Below are 26,564 nucleotides of genomic sequence, written 5' to 3'. Positions count from 1 at the left end.
GGTGTTTGGGGGCTCCTGCGCCCGGCGCTGGGCTAGCTTCACCCTCAGACTGTGCTGGCCAGCGGGCCCGCCGACCTGTCTGGCCTGCGCCCGCAAGGCTATTATTAATCGCTAAGTAACCTGGTAAAGCCAAACAAATTTGTTTCCATTGAAAGGATCTCTATCTGTGTCTGAGAATTTGTTCTGTACCAAACAAACCTCATTAACTGTGTCCATTTTTGACAAAGAACCAGGAGTTGGAGGGACTGCTGACCTTTCTTTGTCCTTAAGGTACAAATTTCAAGGCAGTCCCTTATGAATAAATGAGAATTTTTACCAGGAAAAAGAACAATCATATGTTACATGATGAATGGAACAGATTATGAATTTTCAACTTTACTTTTTATACTATGGGGGAAAATAAGCATTTCTTTTATATTTCCTCTTATGAGTCTTTAAGATAATTTAAAATAACCAAAAAATTACCACTACTAGGGTAATTGCTCAGATATGCCTGTGTACAATTTAAGTCCCTCCAAAGATAAGTAGTGATTTTCTGAGCAGTCAGAAAAAATTTAAAAAATGTATCTACAAAGAAGTTTGTGCCTTATGAATGATTTCATGAATATGAGATCTTACCCGAGAAAGAAAAACGGCCCAATCTAATGAACACGTACAAGAACAAGTGAGGTACAATGAAGTACACAGGACTTGACACAAAATCAAAGCTGTAAATTATTGCAAGGAGAATAAACAGTCCATCTTCAGGATATGGAAACGTAAAATATAAACAGTGTGTACTTGGGGAGCTTGACGAGGAAAGCCGAAACTGAGAGAGATGCGTAAGAATGTCAGTTTCTAGCATATAAAGAAAACACAGACTGAACCCAGAAGGAACTGAGGAGCCCTAAAAATAAATCCAAGACAGTGGACAATGCAGTAGAAAAACTAACTGGGGTAATCTCAAAATGCAAAGTAATTAATTTACCAATTTCATACAGTTATTAAAAAGAATCAGTCTTGCATCGCTAATTGATTTATTGACATATTTGAGAGTGTACAGATACACTGAACACCAGAGTTATGTGTATGTCAAGGAGTCTTTGTTAAATGGCCAACTAGGGAGAGTTGAATACATTATGTATCCTTGATACACAGGCTTTTGTTACAGCAACAGGGATGAAGCTGTAGCTCACTGTAAAGGGCGTAATACAAATTAAGATCCCATGAAAGAGTAAATGATGAAAACCACTCTAACTAGGGATTTCTACAAAATTATGAAAAATATCTATTTTCTTATTCAGGGGTTTTTGAATTCAGTACTTTTAAAATACTTCAAATTTTTCCAAATAATTTCAGATGTATTCTTTCTATTCTCAAAAAAAAAAAAAAAAACCCAAAAAACAATCCTGTGAAGTATTCGGGATAGGAGTTACTAATTACCCTATTTTAACAAATGGAAACACATGAAGTGATGAAATGACAAGCTCAGGAACAAATTAGTGGCAGAAAGGGACTTAGATTACTTAGGTTTACAGATCCTCTAACTCCACACCAAGCTGTCGTTACCTTGATAGAAGCCATATGATGCAGAAGACATTTTTATTGAATGACCACGCACATTTCCCTTGTGATGCTGTTTCCTACTACACAGTTAGAGACTCTTGGGTAATTCCCAGGACTTCTTGCCATACCCGAGATGAAGCACTTTGTGACAGTAGTTTAAATATAAAGGTAAAAATTACTGAAAGTTTTGTAAAGCCGTACATAGTTGAATATATTTTGCTATACTGTCTATAATAAAATATTTGCATATAGCAATAATAATAAAAACTGTAATAGCCACTTGGAAGCGACATAATGGAGCAGGTCACAGAATAGGACACAGGCTCTGAAATGAGACTTGGTTATAAAATCTCTGCTGTTGATTCTCTGAGTTTCAGGATCCTTCCCCATAAATAAACGCAAATACGTTAGTACCAGCATCTTCTCTCATCAAGTTATTGTGAGAATGAAGTGAGTTAATCTACGTTAGGCACTCAGAGTAGGGTTGGCGCATTGGTTACATGTGTTAGCTATTGTTGAATGTTTACTCTGAGCCAGGTACCAACCACGCTCCTTGTTTGATCTATTCAACAGGATTATGAATCTCTTACACTTTCTCAAATTCCCTCCACGATCTCCTCCTTTCTCTCTCCCAATCAGGGTGCATCTTACGGATGGAATTCCACGATGCAGAGTGGGACTCTGGCTTCCTAAGAGGCATGAGGCCCGGGGTACACGTTGATCGGTGGGACACAGGAGATGGAAGAGAGCCATGCGAATACATTCTCCTTTTTAGTTACTCCTGAAAATTTGTGTTGCATTTTGAATTTCTCTTCAAAATGTCTAAGCTACCTTAAGAGTAAATATCACGAGGAAATTGACAGTTATTTGTTGATTCAGTCAGGCAGTCTCGAGTATGCTTAAAATATTAAAAGAAATAAAGATGTGGAGAGCCCAGTCCCCATCTCCATGTTCCTTGCAAATGAAGTAGCTAATCACTAGATCATAGACAGAAAGAGTCAACGAAGAAATACATAGGCGTGCTTCAGCTCGCTTCCGGTTAGAGGGGCAGACGAGGCCTGGTGGACGCAGTGGCACTGGAGCTGGGCTGCGCATGGGCAGGCTCTCTGGAGAGAGATCTGGGACGGAGTGCAGTGGAATGGGGCCGGATGGTTCCCCCCGTCCTTGGTAGACGTGACCCATCAACACAAAGTGGGGAAATGCACCAGAATAGAGAAGGGCTTCCTAAGCAAGGGTGAATGGACTTTCTCAGGGTAATGCTGGCAAATTTGTCCTCTATAGACGAGGTACTTTGAGAAGGGAGGAAAGAAAAAGAAGATGATAATGGTGGGTGTTGTAAAATTACAATACCATGACTGCACTCTGATCATAAAAAGGGACTATCCAATTGCTCCATTATTTCATTTGCCTACTTTGCATGATTTTAAAAAGCAATAAGACTCCATTCAAAGATCATTCATGAAAATCAGGTTTTTTTTCCTTCTTCTGGCTCTTTTGAATAAACTTCCTTGAAAGGAATTCTTTTGTACAGTATTCTTTCTGGAAATATGCACATATTTCACTGTACAATTATTTTCCTTTGACTATTCTGGGTAGTTTCTCTAAACGGAAGTAAACTTTTAGGTAACGAAGATGATGTCAAATAATTGAGAGCAGCCTTGAGCCAAGCTCACTAATAGGCATAATAATGACATGTATTTACATTGTGCACCATTTTCAGGAGCTCCGAGGGCTTCGCAGGCGTTAATTCATCCTCACAACACTCCACTGAGGTCGGCGTGGGGCAGGTATTATTAACGAGGCTCCTGTTCTTTGTGAGAGGAAGTGGCTTTGCAGATGGCGAGGGAGACACAAGACGGGCTTTCCTGCTATCTTCACAGTGATTCAGCTGTGGGGGGCGAGGACCAAGCCACCGACGTTTGGTCTGGGGGAGAGCTCAGAGTTGAGTAGCTCAAGTTCCTACATCAGACGAAAAGAATCACAGGATCTCATGTACTGTGTGTTTGCACACCAAGCATACGCTGCCTCTCATTTCCAAAGTGTTACCTTCATTTTAAAATGAGAATGATTGCCACTGCTTTTGCACGCAAGCCACTCAGCAAGGGCCAAGGGCGTCTCCCAACTGACCCTGGTGCCGTCGTGCAGCAGTAGGGCACCACAGCATGACGTGAACGTATTTCAAAGCAGTACCTCGCGTGTCGTTTCAAGAAAATTATCTAATGAGTTTTAGAGAACTCTTTGTGGAGGAGTTGTTTTATAATCGGTCCTAGGAATGACTTCCATGTGAATGCCAAACAGACCCTCATCGTGTTTATCGCTGGGCAGGACAAGAAAAGATCACGAAGCCGTCATACAAAGAACAGGGAGCGAGAGAAGCAAACTGGGCTGGAGGGACTGTCTCTCCCCATTGTCTCCCACGTCACTCCTGAGAGAGGACAAGGAGAGATCAGGAAGAAAACGAGAAGGGAAAAGCTGGAAAGCATTACAACATGGTAATAAAAAGTATTTTTTAAAGTTATTAATTCACTGCTCTTTCAGTATGACACCACTGCATACATTTCCTCTTTATCACTTGAGTTCTGTTTTTTTCGGCATACGTAAACACTAGAAATTCTCCTTCGGCAGTAGTACTTTGACTAAGACATATGCTAACATTTTCCCTCAAAGATCCATGTTTTTAAGTATTATAACTATTTAATAAAATGATGCAAGTATTTATTTTCAGTTTGCTTAGTTCTTATGCTAAGAAGATACTCTAAAATACCACCCCAGTATTTACATTTTACAGGTTTCTAAGACCCCTACATCATCTCCTACTATGGAACCCCTAAAAGGAAGGAAATATAACAAATTACATCGATCAGATTTGCACTTTAGAAGAATCTTTCAGGCAGCAGCAGAAGAATAGACAGATGAGGAAAGAGAACAGAGAGCTAGGAAAAGAAATGATAGATTTGGGAGAATAATTATTTTATATGCGAACACGCTCAGCTCGAGGTGTCTGCGCATGTCCGAGGTGGCTACAATGAATAATCAGAGGAAAATTCTGGGCCGGGGAACATCCACATTTGTGAGTCACCAGAATACAAGAGGCAGCTGAAGTCACAGGTCTCCGGCTGAGGCTGCCAGGGCATCTGGGGTGACAATGGGAGTGCATTGCAGAGGGCACCCTGGTATTCTGACCCGGTGAGTAAAGGTGAGTCCAGAGAGGACGTGGAGAAGAAACTGTTAAAATGAAACCAGAGAGAGTGGTGTCAAACAATTCACGTTACGAGAGAGATTAGAGTAGAAAGTCATCAACGGTGTTGTCTGCCTCAGAGAGGCCAGAGAAGATGAAGGCCGAGGGCCTGCTGGAGAGGTACTGTAAAGGGCTTTTAGCAATAGTTACATTTCTCAGCGCACTTTCGCAGTAACTCAAACACGTCTCTGAGTGCGACTGACAAGTTTGTATGTTATTAATCTCTCGGGTTCCTGACTCTGGTTTCCACTATATAAATTTACAATCAATCAGCAATGTTAAATACAGCATTACCAGTCCATACCACAGACTTGAACAGGAAAACAAACAGGAAGGAACTCCCTTCCATCCTTCTCCTATCAGAAGATTAGCTATGCCACGTGAGAGATAGGAACTTCCCACCCATGCATTCCACCAAACTGGACAAGCACAGGAAGGCTAAGTCCACCAGCCGACATATTTTTGTCCCTTCCTTTCAAATGAGTAACAATTTAATGCTATACCCTGCCATTTCCTGCCCCCCTCCACATATCTCCACAAAAAGAAAAAAGATAGATATAAAATTCAGATAAGCTTTTGGCTGTTTAAAAATATGTTACATAAGTCACTGCCCTTTACATTACTCAGTGTGTCCTATTAAAGATTCACAGGTGCAATTTTTTTTTAGAATTAGTGCTAGAAAAACTGTTTCTTGGGATATACCGTTATGGCTTCTCCATTCTCACATGGGGACATCCTTAACTAACTACATTTCAATCACACCACTGGAGTTACCATTCTGCGTTTTCCTGCTGCAATTCACTGTGTCAAGAGCTAAACTTGAAAATAATTAATACATATGTAAAGAAATTATACCCAGTATAATAAGCTTTTTCCTTTTATTAATTCTACCTTGGGAATGAAGCTCATTTTCCTTTTTATGTGCTTTGCTTTAAATTTTTTTTTGAAAATAGCAAATTATTAAAGGTAGTGCATTCTTGTTAAAAATACATAGAATATGTGAAAAGGTTTTGGTCACATGGTTCATATCATTCCATACTGAAAGTGATTATATGGATTATGCCATTAATTACTAATTATGGATAAGGTACAGACTGTTTTCAAACCAGAGAATATAACTATATTTTAAGTTAGACGTTCTGCTATGTTACCTAAACACTACCAAATTAGTTGTTGTAACTGTTGCATCTTCACATGTAAAATGATACCACAGGAAAAAAATTCACATGCATAGTTAACATTACAGACTAATTCGGTTCTGGAAAAGCAAAATCATCACAGGAACCCTCACTGAAGGAGCCCGTCACCTGGCTACAATCAGAGAAAGCCAAAGTGCTATCATGTAGTCAGCTGAGATCAGGATATTGTATTTTAGAGTGGGGTTTGTGCAACATGATCGTTAGGCAATCATATTCATTGTCCCTGTTTATGCAATGTCCATGGTGCCCCACTTATGTCCTTGAAATAGGGAACAGGGACAGCGGAGTATGAGAGAGTGGCCTCGCTGCTGGAGTTCATAAATTTTGTTCAGCTTTGGATGAGTTCAAAGAATTGCCATGTAAGAAAAGCCTTGCAGAAGGAATTTATCTGATTATGGCGGTAATAATTACCCAGCTGTTTATTGCAGATAGAGAAATAATTCATGCAGGCAATAGGCCGTGGTGGCAATGACACTCTGCATTTAGTAAATATGCAAACTGTTCACTTCTAATTAACCAAGCTCGAGGATGCCCTTATTAAATGTATAAACTAAAAGTGCCTTCCTGACAAGTGATGAATTGTTACATTGCACAAACTCTTGCCACAGAATTATTGCAGTGAACTTGGGGCTTAACTTCATTAAGAGATCTTGTGGGATAGTTAAATGAGGATGGACAGCACAACAAGGCTGACCTGACAGCCCATGATGTGTTAGAGCTTCACGGAGCTGCACCTTGTCTGCAGTCCTGCCTCCCCGTGCAGATTCGCAACAGATACCTTGGGAAGTTACTTTGTGTTCAAACACTGGAAATAAATGGAATGACACCACAGCCCACTGATGGAGGCACCTGACCATTGACCTGCCAGGTGCATCTACAACACAGCTACTCGTTTAGGATTCGAATATTTTTCATGTATCAAAATGCAAAATCTACCACTGTTTCACTTACACTTATTTGTTGAGTAAAAATAAATGCTCTTATTGAGTAGCATTATAACATCTTTCAAAAGTAAGTGAATGGGTTTCATTAAAGAAAATTAATATAGAAATTACTCTTGATATTGACTCTGAATGAGTTTCACAGAATTTGACCAAATAACTAATTAGAAATAGTGCATTGTCTACATTCTATGCTTAGCCTTACTTTAAGATAACTATTCGTTCTTTATCAAATATCTATACAAACATTTCTACCTCAGTTAAGGGTCTAATAGAAATTACTACTTAGAGGGAAGTCCTAAGCATAATAAAGCAGAACTAAAATATTTCCGTTTGAATTGTGGAGAAGGCAATAATGCCAACTGCACCGGTTGTGAAAATCAAAGGCGATAATGAGAATAAAGGCCTTAGCACAACACTCTGTATACAGTAAGTGCTCACTGTGTACTGGCAATTTATATCGAGCTTCTGTAGGAGTTCAAGGGGATAAAACCTGGCAGCCAAGTCATTCGCTGTGTTATGATCTGTGATATTTTGTTTGAGATGCAAGTTCCTGCTATTGAACGTGCTTCTCAAAATACATCTGAGGCTGATACTTAAGGCTTCATATCTGACAGAATCATTTTATAGATACATTCATTTTCAATGAATTAACTTTACTGAAGCTAAACTATTTTTCATAGAACCAAGGCATAATATAACCTAATTTATAGTAAAGAGTACAAGATATTTAAATATACAACAATACATTTTAAGTTAAATAGAATTATATCTCTATCTTATCAATAAATTTCTGTCTAAAATGTCACAGAGTTTGAGAAAGTATGTCAAATTATGGTAACGATCAACATCTATTGAGCAACTTCTCTAAGATTTTCACCAGCAGGCTGGTGATCACACGACTCACCTAACTGCATCATTGGTCCTGGAAACAGCTCCCAGATAGGCCTTCAAGTAAACATAATCAAAGCAGTGCTTCCGAATCTTATAGCCTCGCCACCATCTCTGGATCTGGTGGAGTCAATACAGAGATAAAATGCGTCGGGGACCATTTTTAGTGAAACCGTCAATAGTTCTACAAATAATGGCGATGATAACTCATGTCAAATTTAAGGCTTTTCTACTACTCTAACTATATATATGGTTTCAAATGTAGGTTGAAGTCATAGATTTATTAGAAAATATATAACGACCAAACGTCCCTATAGAATACAATTTATTTTAAAACATTTAGAATTGTTTCACAAATACTAAATGTAAAATTAACTATTGAAAGATTAAACATGCTTCAGCACTTCCTGACTGAACAGGTTTATGATTTTTCATAACCAACCGACTTGAAGATTGTATTCCGTCATATTGAAATTAGTTTTTAAAAAGGGCTTTTCAAATTCAGTGCTATCAATTTTTAAACAAAATGTCTTGTATCTTCATCATGCTATTTTAATACTTTAGCAGTAACAACAGCTGCCATTTACTGAGTTCTTATTAGGTGAGAGGCACTATTCTAAAGGTTTGTGTGTATTTATGAATTTAATCCTTGGAACATTCCTGTAAGATGAATGCTCATATCATTTTATTGATAGATGAGAAAACTGCTAAGAGGAATAAACAGGAAAAAATGTTTTACTTAAATTCTGATCTTCCATGTTTGTTTTATAATATGGCCATTTAAGAGACATTTTACAATCTGAGATATTAAATGGGAAGATTTTAAAGGAATGTTTTAATATGATGAGAAATAATTTAAGATATGCAAACAGCTTGTAAGAACAATTAAATTAGAGACAATAATTCTAGAAAGTAAAATTAAGTAGAATAGTAAGCTAATGTAGCAACATTGTAGTATCTTTCCAAATATTTTTCAGATAATCTTATTTTAGAAATTAATCCTTTAAATAAAGAAAAATTAATTTTTTAATTATGTACTCAATTTAGAAATAATCTCCTTCTAATTTAACCAAAATCATATTACAACTAAGAAACTAACAAAGAAAGAGAGGAATTAATACAAACCACTTTACTAATGAAAAATTAATAATCATTTGGAATATGTATACATATATAAATCATAAATGCAAATAAGTGGATATGTTCCCGATTCCCCTAATTGAATCACTGCAGTCTCATTCTGGGGTAGAGATTATTATTAGCCTCATGTAACAGAAGAGGAGATTGATACTTAGGCTAAATAGTTGCCTCAGGTTGTACACTTGGCTGGATGGCTTCACATGTTTCACACCCTCCTACTGCATGCACAGTGACGGTTGCATTAAAGAAGAGAACACTTGCAAACAAAAGTACTGGCAGAAAAATCCATCCTCAGAAACAGTGGTGACTCAGGACGCAAGGTAAAGTTTTAGGATATCACCTGGTGCCAGAGGAGAGGCTACCTATTACTCAAAAATAACATCACATCCTCAGTAAGGTTACGTAGCAGAAAACAGAGAGGGATGCTGGAGCACGGAGAAGGGAGGAAGGACGGCAGCAACGCGTGGTTAAATCACACCATGGGAGAGAAGAGAGGACACCGAAAGGATGAAAACTGAGACTGGCTGAGAAATCTGTGCCACCAGGAAGGGCACGGCCGACAGGAGCCTATGGAACGGGCTTGTCCCCAGGCCCAGAGCGCTGGCACCTGGCAGTGGGGGTGCCCTCAGGAAGCCCTCTCATACCCTAACTGCATAGACAGCTCCCTGAAGGCAGGATGAAACTCCTTTCCAAGACAAATCTTTTTATTCACAATTGGGTATTAAAGCGCATAATAAGTACGTGATGGTTAACAAATTAAAACTCACCCACATTAAAGTATAATCAATCAATCTTTAAGTGGCTTTGTCAGAGGTGAGTACAGAGAGCTGGAAGAAACTGAGCCAGCCTTCCAGCGGGTGCAGGCACTGCCATCCAGGGCAGGGAAGGCTCTAGAATTGATTGCGCTCCCTGAACGTGCCGGGTGACCTGCTACTGCTGCACAGGTTCTCCCAGGACCGCCTTGTGGACGGGGCGGGGGGCCCCCGCATTAAAGAGAAAGACACCGAGGTTCAGCAGCGTGGTCAACATCACGTAGCCAGCAAAAAGTAACCGCAGACAGAGTCTGGATACAACCCAGCTCTCTGTTACTGCAACGCCCAGACATCTTGAATTTTGCCTAAATTTCCTGTTGACCTCCCAGTACTAGAGAATAAACTTTTAATTTTTCGTTAAGAGTACTTTTAAGAGGCAAGGTGACTTTTGCCAACAATGTTTCTTCTTAATTTTAAGGTGAAGAGGTTGCAACTTCCAAAAAAAAAAGAGAAAAAGCTAGTATTCATGTCCTTCAAAGTAATTAGCAACTTTCAGAAGTGATTGGTGTGAAACAATTATTGTCATTGATCAGCTCTGAATAGGTGATATTAAACAAAGTCATCGTGTGCTCAGCAGATTACAGCTTGTTAACGGGCAACTTCCAAATGACCTCTTAAGCTAGTCAAATCAATGATGCATATTCCTCATTAAGTAACATCAAAATCTAAGTGGTCTTATAAATAATGTTTATTTTAAGCACCGAAACAAATGGCAAAACCTTGATTCATCAAAGTTATCTGCTCATGGACAAACACCCCTCCATTGGGTTCACTTTTATTCTTCAAAATTCAGAGTAAGCTTAATGTTATCAAAAGAGAGGAAAACAATGCCTTCTCACCTAAAATTGAAATGAAGACATGGACAACGAACTCACTAATAACTACCGAGTGAAGCTGCTCTCAATGTTTGCGGCAGCATGAGTAGAACTCTTATTCGTAATCATACTTTTTTAAAAACGAGACTGCTCAACTCCTGAACACTGCACAGTGGACACAGGAAAGTGGGTTTCCTAAATTTTCAAAGATCAGATGGTTAAACAGTAGTAATACCCAAGGTTTCATCCTAGGTGTCACTGCATATGTGTGTGTGTGTGTGTGTACACATATATATGACCATATATGTGTGTGTGTGTGTGTATCCACATACACACACACACATAATATATAAAAATTAGATATTTTCGGCTAGTAGAAGACATAGCCGAAATTCTGGATAATTATTCCACTTGCAGTTTCTTCTCTTTAATATTCTGTTTCTTCGCTCTACCTGACTCCCCACTTTGTTTTTCTACAATCCTGTCTAATCACTTTGCAATGATTTGGTACTGGAAGGAGTAGGAGGGAGGAAGAGAGACTATTTTGATGATGATAGAACATTTCAGTATCTGGCCATCACCAGGCAAACATTCATGGTTGTGTAGATAGTCCCATCCCCTCTATTCCTTAGGCTAATATTTTGACATATCTTTTTCTGTGTGAATGAGACTGTGTCTTATTCATTTTGTACATTTTGTATTCCTGGAAGCTAACATATTGCCTAGTATATAAGGGACTGACAATATTTTTTCATGAATTATTTTTCCTATGTATCTTTATCTAATCTTGGAGTCATTATTCTAAACGCAAATCCTTCACAGCATTATATAGATAGAAAAAATAGGATTGTAAATAATTTAGGAGGCTGAGATGGAGCCTTACATATCCGATGGATTTAACATTTTTAATTAAAGCCACCATGTAATCATTTCTCATATCTTTTTTAATATTTGAGAAACAAGTGGGAAACAAAATGGATAATTGTTGGTAAAAGTTGGATTAATTTTTAGAAACTAATCGTTTCCTACACAGATCCAGAGCTCTAAGAAGATAGAGCCAACACTTATTGATTCATTTGGGGACATCTATTTAACCACCTTTCTTGTATAAGCCAAGAAAGCAGATACAAAGACTAAGAAGATAGGACCCAGGCCCCAAGAGACTTACAGTGTGTGTGGGGGGTGGATACGGGCATGTAAATTAGGAAGGATAATAAAATGTCACAGCTCTATCACAGAAGTGTGTCGATGGTAAAATAGGGACATAAAAAGAGAGAGCGATCAATTCCACATGGGTAGGGGGATCGTAAAGTCTTTAGAGAAAAGGTGACCCTTTTAAAAAGTAAACGCAGCAAGTCAGAATATGAATATCTATTACAACATTAAAATCACAACCTGTAATTTATTCATTATAAAAATGACATCTATTTAGAAAAGGGCAGGTTGAAAATAAACTTTTCAAAGTTCTCTCTTTCGGAAATGTTCCCCTAGCCTCCTTGAAGATTAAGTAGAATTTATTTGTCAGGTGAGGAGTCAATAGTCAACGTGTAATTTGCAATTGGCTCAGCCTATGAATCAAATTCATACCGGGGTTTGTCTCTTTTCTGCGGCGTGTGAAGGGCCTACTTATGATCTGGTCACTACATCTGTCTGGACGTTATTGCCTGCATAGACTTCTCCTGTTACTCTTAGAAATTCCTCCTCTCGAACACTCACAACCACCCGTATTTAGACCAGTTAAAGGCTAGTTACTGTGACCAAAGCTGCTTGGGAGCTTATGGACTGGAAAGGCAAAGCTGCAGATGGGAGAAAGAAAATGTCAGCTGCCGGGACCCAATTATGTTTGTACTCTTCAAATGAGCACACCATGCACTGGTCTCTTCAGAGAGCAAGATTTTCAGAGCGCCGTCTTGCAAAAATCCGCTTACAAAGAAATCTATCCAAGTCCGCCTCCAAAGGAGCTGAGTTCTGGTCACTGGGATCAACCACTACTGAGCGTTAACCACTGTTAGGCCATGGCTCTGGCCTCAATGCACGTGAGCCTCACTCCTGGGAAAGGAACATAGAGTCTATTACCAAGTTAACTCACTCAAGCCTCTGCGGGAAGTCTTTAAACACCTTTGCTAGAGAAGCGTTTCTGTTATAAATTTCCCAGAGTAGTGTTTACAGACGGCATGTAGCCTCATGGAAATTCCTGGACGTCTTCAGTGGATCATTCCGACCTCTATTCTTCTCTCCGGGAATGTGTCAGGTAAGTGACAAACCCAGATGTGGCAAGGAGAGGCTTTGTTTGGAAGGACTCTCGCAAGGGAGGAGGGCTGAGGGGCTGCGGGCTCGGATGGCGGTGGACTATTGCAGTGGAGAGGATGCTCTGACCACAACATCTGCTAGCATGTCAAGAATTACAAGAATTAGACCAAAATATTTCTTCTGCTACAGGAAGATATAAAAAGAGGCTCGAAAGGACCTGTGCAGGGAAGTGGAATAAAAGGGCAGCGTAACAGATAGTAAGAGCACCAGGCGTGACCCTGAAGGCAGCCTGCTCTCAGGAGGAGGTATTCAGGAAATGCTCCATGCTGGCTGAACTTCAGGGACCTGGGGGGCGGAGAGAAGCTTAACCCGAGTTTGGTTAATGAGCATGTTTTTCCAGTTGCTCTATGGGGGCAAGCAGTTCAGCTAATCATGGACGAGGTGAAGAATGGAACCTTGGGTGGGGGGCTGTGTCTGGCCCTGCCATGGATAAAAAGGGGGAGTGTCTGTGCCTCTTATCTAAGTTAGGTGGGGAAGAGGCTTTTATTTTCATTCTGGACTGTAAAGCTCTTTTTAAATTAAAGTATTGTGGACATATAACATTATATGAGTTTCATGTGGGCAACATGACTTGACATCTCTATACTTTACAGCATAATCACCACAAAAAGTCCAGTATCTACCCACCACCGTACAAAGACAGTGGTGTTATTGGTTGTATTCCCTCTGTTGTACGTGACCCCCCCCCCACCGTGACTTATGTTATAACTCTAAGTTTGTATCTCTTAATCCCCTTCACCTTTTTGCCCATCCCCCTCCCCTTCTGGCAACTATCAGTTTTTCTGTACCGGAGTCTGTTTTGTTTGCTCATTTGTTTAGTTTTTTAGATTGCACATATAAACAAAATGATACAGTATTTGTCTTTCTCTGACTTATTTCATTCAGCATGATATCCTCCGGGTCTATACATGTTGTCACAGGTGACAAGATCTCGTTCCTTTTCCTGGCTGAGTGGTACTCCAGTGTGTGCATGTACGTGTGTGTGGCTTGGTGCGAGCCTCTTTGCTTCCTGGACTTGCATGTCCGCTGTTTCCTTTGCCAGGTGAGGGAAGTTTTCAGCCATTATTTCTTCAGATAGGTTTTCCCCCCTTTTCTCTCTCCTTTTTTTTCCTACTGGGTACCCTATCATGCGAACGTCAGTAGTACGCTTGATGTTATTTTTCTTTGTTCTTTTTGCATTGAGCTATTTCCAGAACACAAAAGGGTGGGTGGATCTTTTAAACTGTGCCATTGTCCAGGGTCATAAGTCTCAGTTTAATGTCAACTTTGGCCTTGACATTAATCAAAGTAAGTTGACCTTGGGGAATGCTGTTAGGAAATGTAGCTCTATGATGATGTTGGAATAGGCCAAAAACTCTGCCTTCCAAGTGGCTGGCATTGATGTGGATTTCTTAGAGTTTCCTAGTCTAAGTAAAAGGAATCTTAATGATTCAAGTAGATCAGAATTCAAAAATGGAGATTCGGGGCTAAATAATGAACGAAAGCATGCATTTTTCTAACCTTGCTCTCTGTGCCTGTATTGCCTCTGGTGACTTGGGAACATATCTAAGTCTTTCGTCATCAGCTGCTTTAGGGGCCCAGTCATGTACTGCTTTTGACTTTGCAGACATTGCAGACCCACCTGACAAGAGGTAAGCAGGATGAAAGAATCTAATACTGTTTTAGGCTCAGAGGCTAAGTCTTTTGACTTAAAGAGTCAAAAATCTCCTGAACTCCCAGACGGCAGCAATCTGGACGTGAAAGAGAAAAACCGAATTGTTCTCCTATATTACTGTATTACTAGGAAAGGCCAACAGCCCCCTGCAGCCGGAGTCTGTGCCTGGGGCTCTGGAAAAGCAGCAAGATCCATTTGTTTCTCTTGATTCTTTTTTCTCTAAACTACAGGACATAGGGGTGGACAGAGAGACACAGAAGACTCCCCCCTGAGCCAGGGTCCCAGTGCACTCACACCTGCAGAGCAGACACCCTTCCTGGAGCAGCGAAAGCAATCACTACAATGTCAATTCCCCTGCCGTGGTGCCCCACGCGTCTTTCAGAGGCTTTTTCATCCCGCATGAAATCCACGGTTAGTGGAACTAGCAGATTAGTGAAAGAAAACATAATAAGGAAATGCAGATTTTCAGGAGGCTAATGAAGTTTGCTTAAGCACCTTCTCCATTTATAACAGTTTCACAATTTAAGCTATTACCATATTGTCTGAGACAAGAAAAAAGTATTTTTGCTTCCTCAAAATCTGTGCAAAAACAAGCCAGCCTCGTAATCACGAAGTTCAGCTTTCCATTAGGATTTTAACACATAAAAATGAACATAGAAATGATAGAAATAAAACTTCTAAGCTGGAAACGAACGTTATTACTGTTAAATCAAGTGAATGACTTCTAATTGATTTGTATTGGGCTGGAATCTTATATCCCAGGGCCATGTTCATCTATTTATCACAATATTCTCCATGACATGGGGACTAATGCACTGCTTCATTAATATTTACGGTCTTTCTCCAGCTACACCTCCGAGATATTTAACATTCTAAAACATAAGCATTGATAATTACATGTTTTACATTTTACTCTAATTTTTAATACTGCCAAGATTATTTAGTCTAGCTAACTTCTTAACTATGTACTCTTCCCTCTCTTTTACCATTAGCATATCAATCAAATTTGCATTATTCTGGTTTGCTCATTTTATTAAAAGCGAATTCAAGGCACAATTGACTTTTCATTTGTTTAACAAGTGAAGAAATATTTACCCTGACAGCCATTGCATTGTAGATATTCATCTTCATAGCATAATATGCTATCTGCGAATCAGGAAAAAAAAAAGATGGCATACATTTCAGTTACACAAAGACAGTGCAGCCTGTTTTTACATATAAAAGATAAGAATCTTGATACATAATACATAATAAGAGCTCTAGGCTTAGAAAAGTGAAATCAAACTTTGGATTGAAGAGATAGGCTCCCTAATACATAATGCAGGCTTAACCAGAGAAATCTATGGTAGTCAAACGAGGAGCTAATGGAGATGTATGATCATCAAATGCTCTCCGCTGAGTTGGGTGGTCAATGGCGCTCTGCCGAGAGTAGAATAACAAAGCAGAAATATTCACAAGTGCTGGTGACATGCAGTATTGTATGATTTATTCACTGGGGCTCTTTTAGCCAAAACTCGCAGGAACATAAAAGGAATTCATATTTCAAGACGTCTGGTTTAATGAAAAATTCAAAGAAATGCTGTCTTCAGTCGAAATCGTTCAAGGATATGTACGCAGTGATGGGGCGAAACTGTGCCTTCCAACCATCTGTACAAAATGGTACAGACTTCGCAGCCTCCTGAGTAATCCTGGGGAATTTTGTTTCGTTTAACATTCATTTTAACGCCATAAAGTCATAAATACAATGACATCATGTTACAGCAAATCCCCTGATACAGGGAAGACTTCCCGAAGTCTTGGGCTCTTTCCAGGAGAGACACATGTGTCTGTTAACACACGTATCTCCTCTGCAGCGAATAGCCCTCTGGGACCGTAATTTATTTCAATGACGTGTTGTTTCAAGTGAAGCTTTTATATCTGTCCCATCCTTTAATTAAAAATGCAAAATTGACAGCATTCATGACAGGACAAGAAACAGTAAAGGAATGAAATATATATTTTTTTCCAAACCCAAATACAACTTTATCTCCTTTTATTCAATCAGAACTCACCTGACTGTTACCACTTGAGCCCAGGTCATAGGCGTTCAGGCAAAATCAGAGGTAAGTGCCTTGACCTCTTATACAGGGGTTTTCTTCCCTACGGCAAGCAGGGGTTTATATAAAAGAATTTCACTGTAATTAGTATTGTTTGAATTGCCTGGTCTGACCCACAGCAAACTGTCTGTGCTGAGCAGCAGGGCCGGATTATTTGTCACCAGTCTGAGCAATTAAGAAACAGTTGGCTGCAATATGTTATTTACAAATGAACACAATGGTGTTACTTCATTTTAAATTCTCTTTCTTTGTTATAACAATCAAGGCATAATTCTTGGTGTTTGAGGTGAATTACAAAATATTTACTCTAAAATCATATTTTTTTCAAGTCATATCAAGGCAGGCATACACATTAAATATTTGTACACAGAAGAAACAAATTGGTAAATTGTAGAGTTGAAAAAATTGGGGTTCGGAAAAAGATATTTCTCATTTTTATCATATTGCTGTTCAGTTAGCGTCAGTGAGGTGTGTGAGCTTTCAGGCCACAGAGCTGGGTTCAGTTCCCGATGCTGCTCTCAGCAGCTGTGTGGCTTTGGACAGTTTCTGAAGGCCTCCCAGTCTTGACTTCCATCCTTCCACAAGGGACACTGCATGCTTCCTAGAGCTGCTGCGAAGATTAAAATGAAATGAGGGGGCTTGGGACCCTGGGATGCTGATTACGAGAGGGATGATCACTAGCGTTGTCAGAAGTAAGAATTTAACTCTAAATAAAATCCAAAATGTCTAAGAGGTGAAACTTTATTCTGAATGAAGAGGGAAGAGATGCAGTTGTAAGCCTTAGAATTCTGAACGTCATAGTTAAAGGGTGGAAGAGCACTTTGGTTCCTATGGAGCAGTCTCATGTAAACCGGCAACTGACGTTACATCGCTCCTCAATTCTCTAGCCCAGCTGCTTTTGGGGGAAAAAAACCCCCCACAAAAACTCATATGTGAGACCTTTTGGAGTAATAGGTCTATACAACCTTGACCAGATCAACTGGCCTCACTTGCTACATCAGGCACGCAGAGAAAATACTGGTAGGAAAGTGATGACGAGGGAAACTTCAGAGACAGTGAGCACAGGGACCGCAGGCCTGATGGGCCCGAGCCTCTGCTGCCCCCCACTTCGGTGTCATCCCCACCTCGTGAGTTGGGGCAGAATCATTAACATGATTCCTTGTCAAATCATCATGAATATTTTGTGCATATGCTTGGCCTTGTTTGCTGGCACCTGATACCAATCTGGTCATTGTCAGCAGCCAATTTTTAACACAACTCTTATTTTTCCACCAAAAAATTCAAAGCCAAGTACCTTATTTCTCACAGTTACTGTTAATATAATATTTAAAAGCAGGGGATTATTAATATAATCATGTCATAATTACAATGAAAATATGTTAATGCAGGTTTAAATTAATATTAGTTAATTAGAGTTTTAAGTTATTTAAACTTTGGTGTTTATTTAAAAGGAAGACCCTGAAGGAAAAAAAGTATGTTTCAGTTTTAGGCTCTGACACTAACAGGTGATAACTGTTGCCTTATTAACTTATAGCTGATGTGGAAGTCCTATAAAGACATTACAAAAAGAGCTGGGCATTTGCTCATCTACGGAAGAAACATTTGCTAAACTAATAAAGAGACATAGAGACAACCATGTCAATCTCATCGGTTTTAAAAATAGTGACCAACAGTTTACTTATTTTTACAAACCAGAAAAAACGCTGCTGGTATTTATCCTGACAACATACAATAGAATGTGATAGTGGATGGCAGCCTTTGTCCCGTTCGAAGTTGATAAAATTCTTTCCATCATCCCTCTTTCAAACACTAATCAAATGAAACCTTCCTAAGAAGCAGTAAAATGGTAAGCAGAGTATAAATATTGTAAGCCTTGATTTTTAGCAATAAAGTGAAGTATTTTTGTAATCTGAAAACTAATCTTTTTAAATAACAATTCTTTATAAATGTAATGGCTGCTAATGCCTTAATTTTTTAAAATTAAATTCTATCAATGGGTTTGCCACACATACATTATTCACTGAATGATCTCAATTTTAAAAAATACCATCGAGCGGTTTGGGAACACAGTTACATACACTTCCTTCATGGTGATGCATATAGAATTAATCATGTACATTAGGGTGATGTTTATACTTAGCTGCTCTCAGAGTGTGGTGGTCAAAAAACAGTGTGTTTGATATTAAACAGAATGTAAACCATATTACAATAAGGTACAGAAAAGGGAAGGAAATGGAAGGAGAGAAGGTGTGTACAGCCGTCCTGTACAGGTTACATTGATTAACTCCTTCAGGTGACACTCAAGAAAGCACCAGGCGCTCCAGAAAAGGAGAGGAAGGAGTGTTTCCACATGTCTCCGGTGCTGTCGCCTGTCGGAATGACTGTTTTCATGTCACCACTCGTGGAATAAAGCTGGGAGCAGGAGGGACAAGCTGTGTAGAACATTACACAGTTGAAAACGAGAAGGATCCCCAAACAGTAGGACCACGGGGGTGTCCAAGGGGAAGAGCAGGAAGCAGTAAAACGACGGCCAGAGTTCACAGGTGTGAAACACAGTTGCACGAGCACACACACCAGGCGACCACATGCTCTCTGTTAACGGAAAGGAAGAAGCAGAGCTCATCCTTACTAAGAGGAGCAGATTTTCAAGGCCGTGAATCAATGGGCACATCTGGGTTATGTTGCCAGACACAGCAGCATGAAAGTCAGCGGGAAGGCCTGAAGCGCAGGCTGGACATTTCGGGAAGCAGAAGCATAGTCTTCGGAAGCAAGAGAGAGTCAGGTCACAAAAGATTGGAATGGTGCTCTTCCCGGGGGTCATCGGGGGCACTGTCCTGGAGACTTCGAGCCACATCAGGGCTGGCTAAGCTTGTCCCTGGGAGACAAGGGGCACCAGGGCCACCTTGGTGTCCCTGGGAGAGTTCTGTAAAAGCTGGGCGGAAATATTCGGATGTAGCGGGATTAAAAGGGAGGCTGTCAAAAAATGCGGCGCCTATCTAGAGAGATCCCAGTTCTTCTGTCTCTTCCCAGTCCACTCGCTGTTTGAGCTCTGCCACATCTGAGACTGTTGACAGCTCCTTGTCGGACAGTTTTCTCCTCTGCTTCCAGCGATACTGTGCCGCTGCCTTTCTATTCATCATCTCCCTGTAACTCCCTTTCGTCTGCCCAAGTCCTACTGAGCTCATTGCACAAGCCTCCATTCTTGGCCCTCTGCTCTACTGCTCGGCTACCTCTTCCATCAGGTAGCAAATCCTGTGTGCTTGGAATCATGGCTCCAAAACCTCTGTCTCCAGCTCTGACTCTTCCTTCGTCTAAGCTCCCTTTCAATAGCTCCCTTTCACAGGCAGCTGTTGGATGCTCTTATGGTGTTCCAGTCACTCTGCAGAGAGAGCAAAATCTCCTTACAAGATGCCACCACACGGAGGTGTCCTAACATCACCACAGACTCGAGCTCACGACTCCTGCAAGCTTCACTGAGCGCACCCTTCCAGTGTTATCTCCACCCACGCTGTTGGTGTCCTCGTAACCACTGATCAGCTTTGCTGAGATGAAAATGCAGCTACCTCAGTGGCTTACAAAACAAAAAGTTTCTGTCTCCCTCACGTTACAGTGGGCTAAGGACCCCTGTCGCAAGACCCCGCTGGTCTCTTCACCTTAGCTCAGGAAAGGAAGAGAGAAAAAGCCACTTCAAGCCTCCCCTTGGGGGTAACACCTGCACCATTGTCTACAATATATGGCTGAGCCCAGAATTGATGGGTTGGGGATGAATCATTGTTTTATGAGGAAGGGGAGGTGAATACTTTTAACACATGTTGCTACTGATCACCAGTCACATTGACCACAGCAAAAGTCTGCCAACTTAATATCCCTGTGAATCGTTCATTGATCCAGGTAGCAAAAATGCCTGCGGGCTGCCTGTACGATGTTTACTGTGAGGCATCTGAGATACAGTAATAAAGAGGAGAGTCTCTGCCATTCAGAGGAGGGAAGTACATAAAGAATGTGCAGCACCCATACAGATGCCCAAAGGGACACAGTGTTCCTAAGAGACGCCTCCCATCCTACGCAGCTTCAGGAGATCAGGGTAGGATCAGGGTTAAGGAAAGTCCTCACTGAAAGCCTTCAATTCATACCAATGGGCGGCAGGCATGTCAGAGGGGAGAAGGACATTCTGGGAAATGTTGGGAAGCGTGAACTTGATGCCATGGGCTGTGGCGAGCAGTACGGCCACAGGCACGGGAGCAAAATGATGAAGTTCAGATTGGAATCAGGAGACTTTTGTGGGAAAAAGTGGAGAGGATTTCATGACCTATGGGACACAGAGGTTAGGGAGAAAGAGGTGGGGGGTAGTCTAGGATGACCGATTCTCGGGCTTAGATTTCTGGTTAACTGGTTGTACCGTTTACCTGAATAAAGGAACGTATCAGGAGGAGCACATTTGCCAGCATTATTGTTTGAATTCTCTATTTATTTAATTAAGTCTAAGATACTAGAATCTTCCTCTAAGTAGTCCCTGTACTTTAGTAATGTGTTTTAAAGATTTTCTCTCTAAAGGTGAACCCTTATCAATGAATCATGTACTTCTATTTTTCTTCATCCTCCCTCTCTGTTTTAATTTCACTTCAATGCAACTAATCAAGAATAGATGAAGAACGAATTCAAACTATTAGATGAGCAAACAGAAACAACTCAGAAGATTAATGAAGTGGGCCACTGATTAGAAGCCTTTCCATGTTGTATCAAGAAAATTACCTTTTCTTTCTTGATCTCCTAAAACGCAGCTGAACTATTAGTTGGCGTGCTACCGCACACTCCCGCACATCTCTCAGTGGTCGCAGATCCTGGTGGCGCGCTACACTTCTTAAGGCAAGTCTTCGAAACATTCCAGCGGTCGATAATAAAGCATGGCAAATAGCATAGAGAAAAACTGCCATACTTTTAAGTTTTGTAGAATTAATTCGGGGCGCTTCAATTTAACTCATGATTATTGAGTGTGCTATGGGCCAGAGATTAGCCTAAATGTTGGAGATCCAAAAAGGCACAAGCTACAGTGTCTACCTACCATCTAGAAAGCAGAGAAAATCATCAACAACTGAGTACATATAAATATATACACTGTAAACCTCTGGTGCAGTTTGGGTGCAAAGAAATAAGTCATTGGTTCTGCGTGGAAAAATCAGAAAGGCTTCTCTAAAGAGCTCTCATACTAAAAATAAGTCCAGTTTTGTTCTTATATAAATACTTACCAGAAATAACTTTAAAATTACCTATAAATATGGCTGAAGTCAGTAAGTCATGGCATATTGAATCATTTTAATGCTAACATATGTAAATTTTATAATATTTACCTCTACAATGAGTTGACAATGTTGTCTTCCCAAGTAACCTCTCCACCATTTCTGAACAATGGTTGCTACTCTGTGTAAATACCTGAGTGAAAAATACGCTTGTTAGTACACTTTCATTGAAACAAAAATATCTCTGAAAATTTGCTTAGAGTATACCTTCCTGTAATTCAAAAAATAAACTCCAAAGCCAAATTGGTGTGTACTTTCAAAAAGTGGGGAGTTATCGTTGTGGGTATAATTCGTAATTCCTAGAAGTAGGAAAAAGGTATTGATAATTATTCAGTATTTCCTTGGGGCTTTTGATTAAACTTTTAAAAATTTTTCAGTTATTCTTCAATACTTACTCTCTAAGATATTTTATGATGTTAAGACTCTAAGACAGGTCACTGTGACGTGTTCAGAAATAAGCCAGGCACTACTGATGTGAACCACTGTAAGAATTTACAAGTAATTCTTGAGGACAAGAAACAGCTCCCCTCCTTGTCCTTTCCTTATATTACCTGGCCCGCGGAATTCAAAAAGACTCTCTTCGCTGCCATGTTCCTAGTTTACTGTGAACAAAGGAGAAACCTCCACACTTTAATTTGCATGTTTGGTTCCTGCTAGCTAATAATATGAGGCCGTATATAGTATAATCCACAGCCCACATTCTGGATTATTACCGATGAGGCATATTCTTCCTCCACCTTAACCAGGAAAACACTTTTTTAGAATTAAAGGAAAACTGAAGGAAAGTTTGAGCACTGACTAAAAGGTGGAAGTATTAAGAATCAACTTCAATCTCTCTGCAATAGGAATAGTATCATTCTGGTATCATCTACGTTTATCTATCAAATGGTTGTAAAAAATTGGAATAGCTTCCTTTTCTTTCTTACCAGTCAATGAATTAATTGCTATAAATACAAGTCCAGTTATCTGTCACATCCTATGGAATTTGAAGAGAAGAATTTTATCAAGTATGTTTATAATATTGAGAATTGTTAAAAGTTGAGAAATGGTTAATATCATTTAGTTTTTTGATGTAAAAGAAAAGATGACCCAAAAGGTTATATTTTAAAAAGGATATCATATAATTTATTAACTTCATTGCAAGTAACATAAAAGATTATTCGAAATGAGCCTACATGTACCAATTACATTTTGTAAGAAGTATATTTTTACAAATATCTGAATTTCCCATGACAAACTAAATATACCTGATATATGACCGAACTTGACATCCTCGAAACCAGCTCTGGATTTTAACTGCTGCATCATTCTCCTTTTTTCTAAATACATCCACAACACTTAAAAAAAATGAAAACACTTCATTAGTGACTGATACAATTCTTAAGCAAATCAATCTGTTGAACTTGATCTTTAATTTCTTCCAAAATGATAATTATAATTCAAATGCCATTTTAAATAAAATTAAAATACTAAATAGAAAAAAGCATTTCACAAATCATGAGCTATGTTTTAAAAATTGACCTTTCGCTGAGGGGCCATGTGCTTTCAACAGCTTTACTTTTTTATTTTTATAATCACTTATTTTGCAACTAATTAATTTCCAAGTGATATTATAAGGAAATAAAACAGTACTGTGCTATAATTTTATTTTTTGAAAAACATATTATTTGAATTTACTATTTAAATACCACTACATCATGCAACATTAAAATTCTTACATATTTCATTCAATGCATCAGTTCAATGAACTGCCTCTAAGTAAAATAAATCTATCACAGCATGCCGATTCTACACAGAATTCTCAGAAAGTCCATTTCAGTTAAAGGAGGAAGGGTGAGAAACGTCAATTGGTTGCGACACATACTTACCCTGACCGGGGATTGAACCCGCAACCTAGGTATGTGCCCTGACCGGGGATCGAACCCACAACCTTTCAGTGTACGGGAGGATGCTCCAACCTACTGAGCCTCCTGACCAGGGCTCTGGGCTCATCTTATATATTCCATGTGGGAGACAACAGCTTCAAGTCCTTTCCTCCAGGGAGCCTACCCTGACTCCCCATCCTTACAAAAAAATTAAGGGGATCAATATGTTTTCACATAGAGAGACATAACATGTTATAATGTGAAAAAAGGTATGATAGTGCAGTATTACAAGTTTCCATATTTGTAAAACAATTTTAACTGTATGTACATGTGAATGCACACACAGAAAAAGCCCGATTTTGTACAAATGAGTTTATTAACAGTGGCTGTCGTTAGGGAATGGAATTTCAGAAGAGACGGCCAGACTGTAAGAGACCAGGACTCTGCAGTGTCCCAGACGTTCATGGGAAACCAGCAGACGGGGAGCCCGTGACTGAGCAGCGTCAGACGCTGTGAGGAAGTCACGGGGGCAAAGTCAGTGTCACAAGGGGTGGCCGGGTGACAGGGAATCAGTCGTTCTTTCTTTAAAACATTATCCTCGCCAATAGCAAGATGTGATAGTGCCGGAAACAAGATGTCGTTTATGGCAAAAATAGAAAAGACACAGCAACACACTGTCCAGCAGAGCCAGCAATCCAAAGAAGAGTATGAAGGAGGGAAAGAAAGAACATGCAACTTCATTCAATAAGGCCGATGAGAAGTGAAATTCATGATAATGGGATAAAATGACTTCTGATGGTCATTTAACCCACCTTTGCCACTAACATTTAATATTACATTAGATCTGTTTCCCTTCGTAACACACTCTATTTAAATTACTGAGCATGTGTGCCTCTTCTTCCCCACGAATAATCAACTGACTGCCTTTACAAACGAGGGAGAAAAAATACAAATAATGTATACAGATACAACTGATGCTTCTTTTGAACTGATGTATACCTTGAACGTACCCTTTGCTTATAATTGTTGTCAGACATCAAAAGATGATACCTAGATACTCAAAAGATGAGCAATGAAATTATCTGCTTTGAGTTTGTGTTTTCTAATCTCTCCTGGTAATAATGCTAACATATAATACATAATCAAGAGCAAAATTAAGTTGAAGTTATCACTTCACTTTGAAGTTATGAATAATAATGTATAAAATACAAGCATGCATATTGCACTACACTTGTAAGAACTATACATTTTAAGGGGAAACATTAAAAAATAATTTATAGTTAACTTACTGCTAAGTTTTAACTTATGTGCTGAAATTTGACTTCCACGCACATTTATCTGTGGGCCCCTCTTTTTAGCTGCTTAAAAATGAAATTTACAGATACTTGGGTGACCGCTGGGATGCTGAATACTCCTACAATATGTCATGAACTGCTAGACATTTTATGTTTCAAATGAAAAATGTGGGTAACACTTTATTTTAATGGTATATTAATTAGTTCCAAATTACAATGAAAATCCTATAGCAGTGAATAAAATATGACATCTATGCGAATTTGAAATAAATTTATTATGATCAGTATTATCACAATGAATACTAAATGAATTATTAATGATGAAAGACCCAAAGTATTACCGGGAATGTAATAAAACATCACGAAAAAGCTGGAAGTTTCCAGTCACATCGTCTTCACCTAGAAATAGGTGTGATAACCCTGAATAACACTATATTCATGTGTGTCATTAGTGGCCAAAGATTAACTGACAATACACAGACAATGAAAAAGAAGTACAGTTAAATATCTTTTCGCTAATATGCAGAAACGATGCATTTTACACATGAACATACTGTGGTTATGCTGACCTATGCGTAGTAGCTACTGAATAAATACTGGATTGAAAACCCAGTAGTTCTTCCTTCTCATTATCATGTCTCACAACTGTTTTAGACAACAGGGATAAAATCCCAATGTTAGCTGCCCTGTATTATAAGATACATTGATGTGTGATATGATTATTTTCTGGGTATCATTTCACCATTACGTCTCAAGGATACCAACCTCCTTGAAGGCATGAACTACGCTGACTTGATATTTTGTGTTCTGATTATCCCCCCTGTGCAGGATAAGAGGTCAATACTTGACGATGAGAAATAGGACTCCAGCTTGGAAGTCCGAAGCCATGTTTTGTTTTCATCAATAGCCCGCATTATTATTGTTTCACAGCTCAATGGATAATGAGCTACAGATACATTTACAGTGTATTTGAAAATGCTTTAGTATTCGGTTTTCTACGTTTTCCTTTTCACTTCTCTTCACTGTATTTCCTGAACAATGAAGTCCTAAAGAAAGTAGCATGTGGGGAAGGACAGCAGGGAATCAGTGTTGAGGGGTGCATGAGGGGAGGGGGTCACAGTGCTCAGCACGGGCATCAGAGCCTGTGGCAGCCAAGATGAGCCTCCACCTGTGGGGACTGCCTGTGGGGAGGATGCCATGGAAAGGAGAGAGTTCCCATGGGGGGAAGGCCTGGCCCTAGGGTGTCCCGAGAAGGTTAGGAGAGGTCCCACATGGAAGGGCTGCCAGTATGAGGAATCAGAACCCAAGTGTGATGGGAAGGGAATCCAAAGTGGTGAGCAGGTGGGAGTTCAGCATGGGAGGCAGACCCCTACTGGGTGAAAAGGATGCATGCATGGCTTCAAATGACCTGCTTTTAAAAATATGTAGTAATTACAAAGAACACCGTGTATAGACAAAAAAAAATC

General features: G+C 39.6%; 1 protein-coding gene across 1 annotated transcript in view; it reads right to left on the bottom strand.

The window, feature by feature from the left end:
* SPATA17 (spermatogenesis associated 17) overlaps positions 1-26,564 on the bottom strand; it is an 83,236-nt gene that overhangs the window by 55,075 nt on the left and 1,597 nt on the right. The window contains exons 2-5 of the mRNA XM_024575942.4: positions 23,186-23,275; positions 21,990-22,071; positions 15,641-15,691; positions 7,831-7,934 (exon numbers count right to left, since the gene is read on the bottom strand). Coding sequence (XP_024431710.2) covers positions 7,831-7,934; positions 15,641-15,691; positions 21,990-22,071; positions 23,186-23,275 — 327 coding nt within the window. The remainder of the gene's footprint in view (positions 1-7,830; positions 7,935-15,640; positions 15,692-21,989; positions 22,072-23,185; positions 23,276-26,564) is intronic.

This window comes from Desmodus rotundus, chromosome 10, assembly GCF_022682495.2.
Source record: "Desmodus rotundus isolate HL8 chromosome 10, HLdesRot8A.1, whole genome shotgun sequence".
In the NCBI taxonomy this organism is placed as follows: Eukaryota; Metazoa; Chordata; class Mammalia; order Chiroptera; family Phyllostomidae; genus Desmodus; species Desmodus rotundus.
This window is presented reverse-complemented; position numbering and strand designations above follow the sequence as displayed.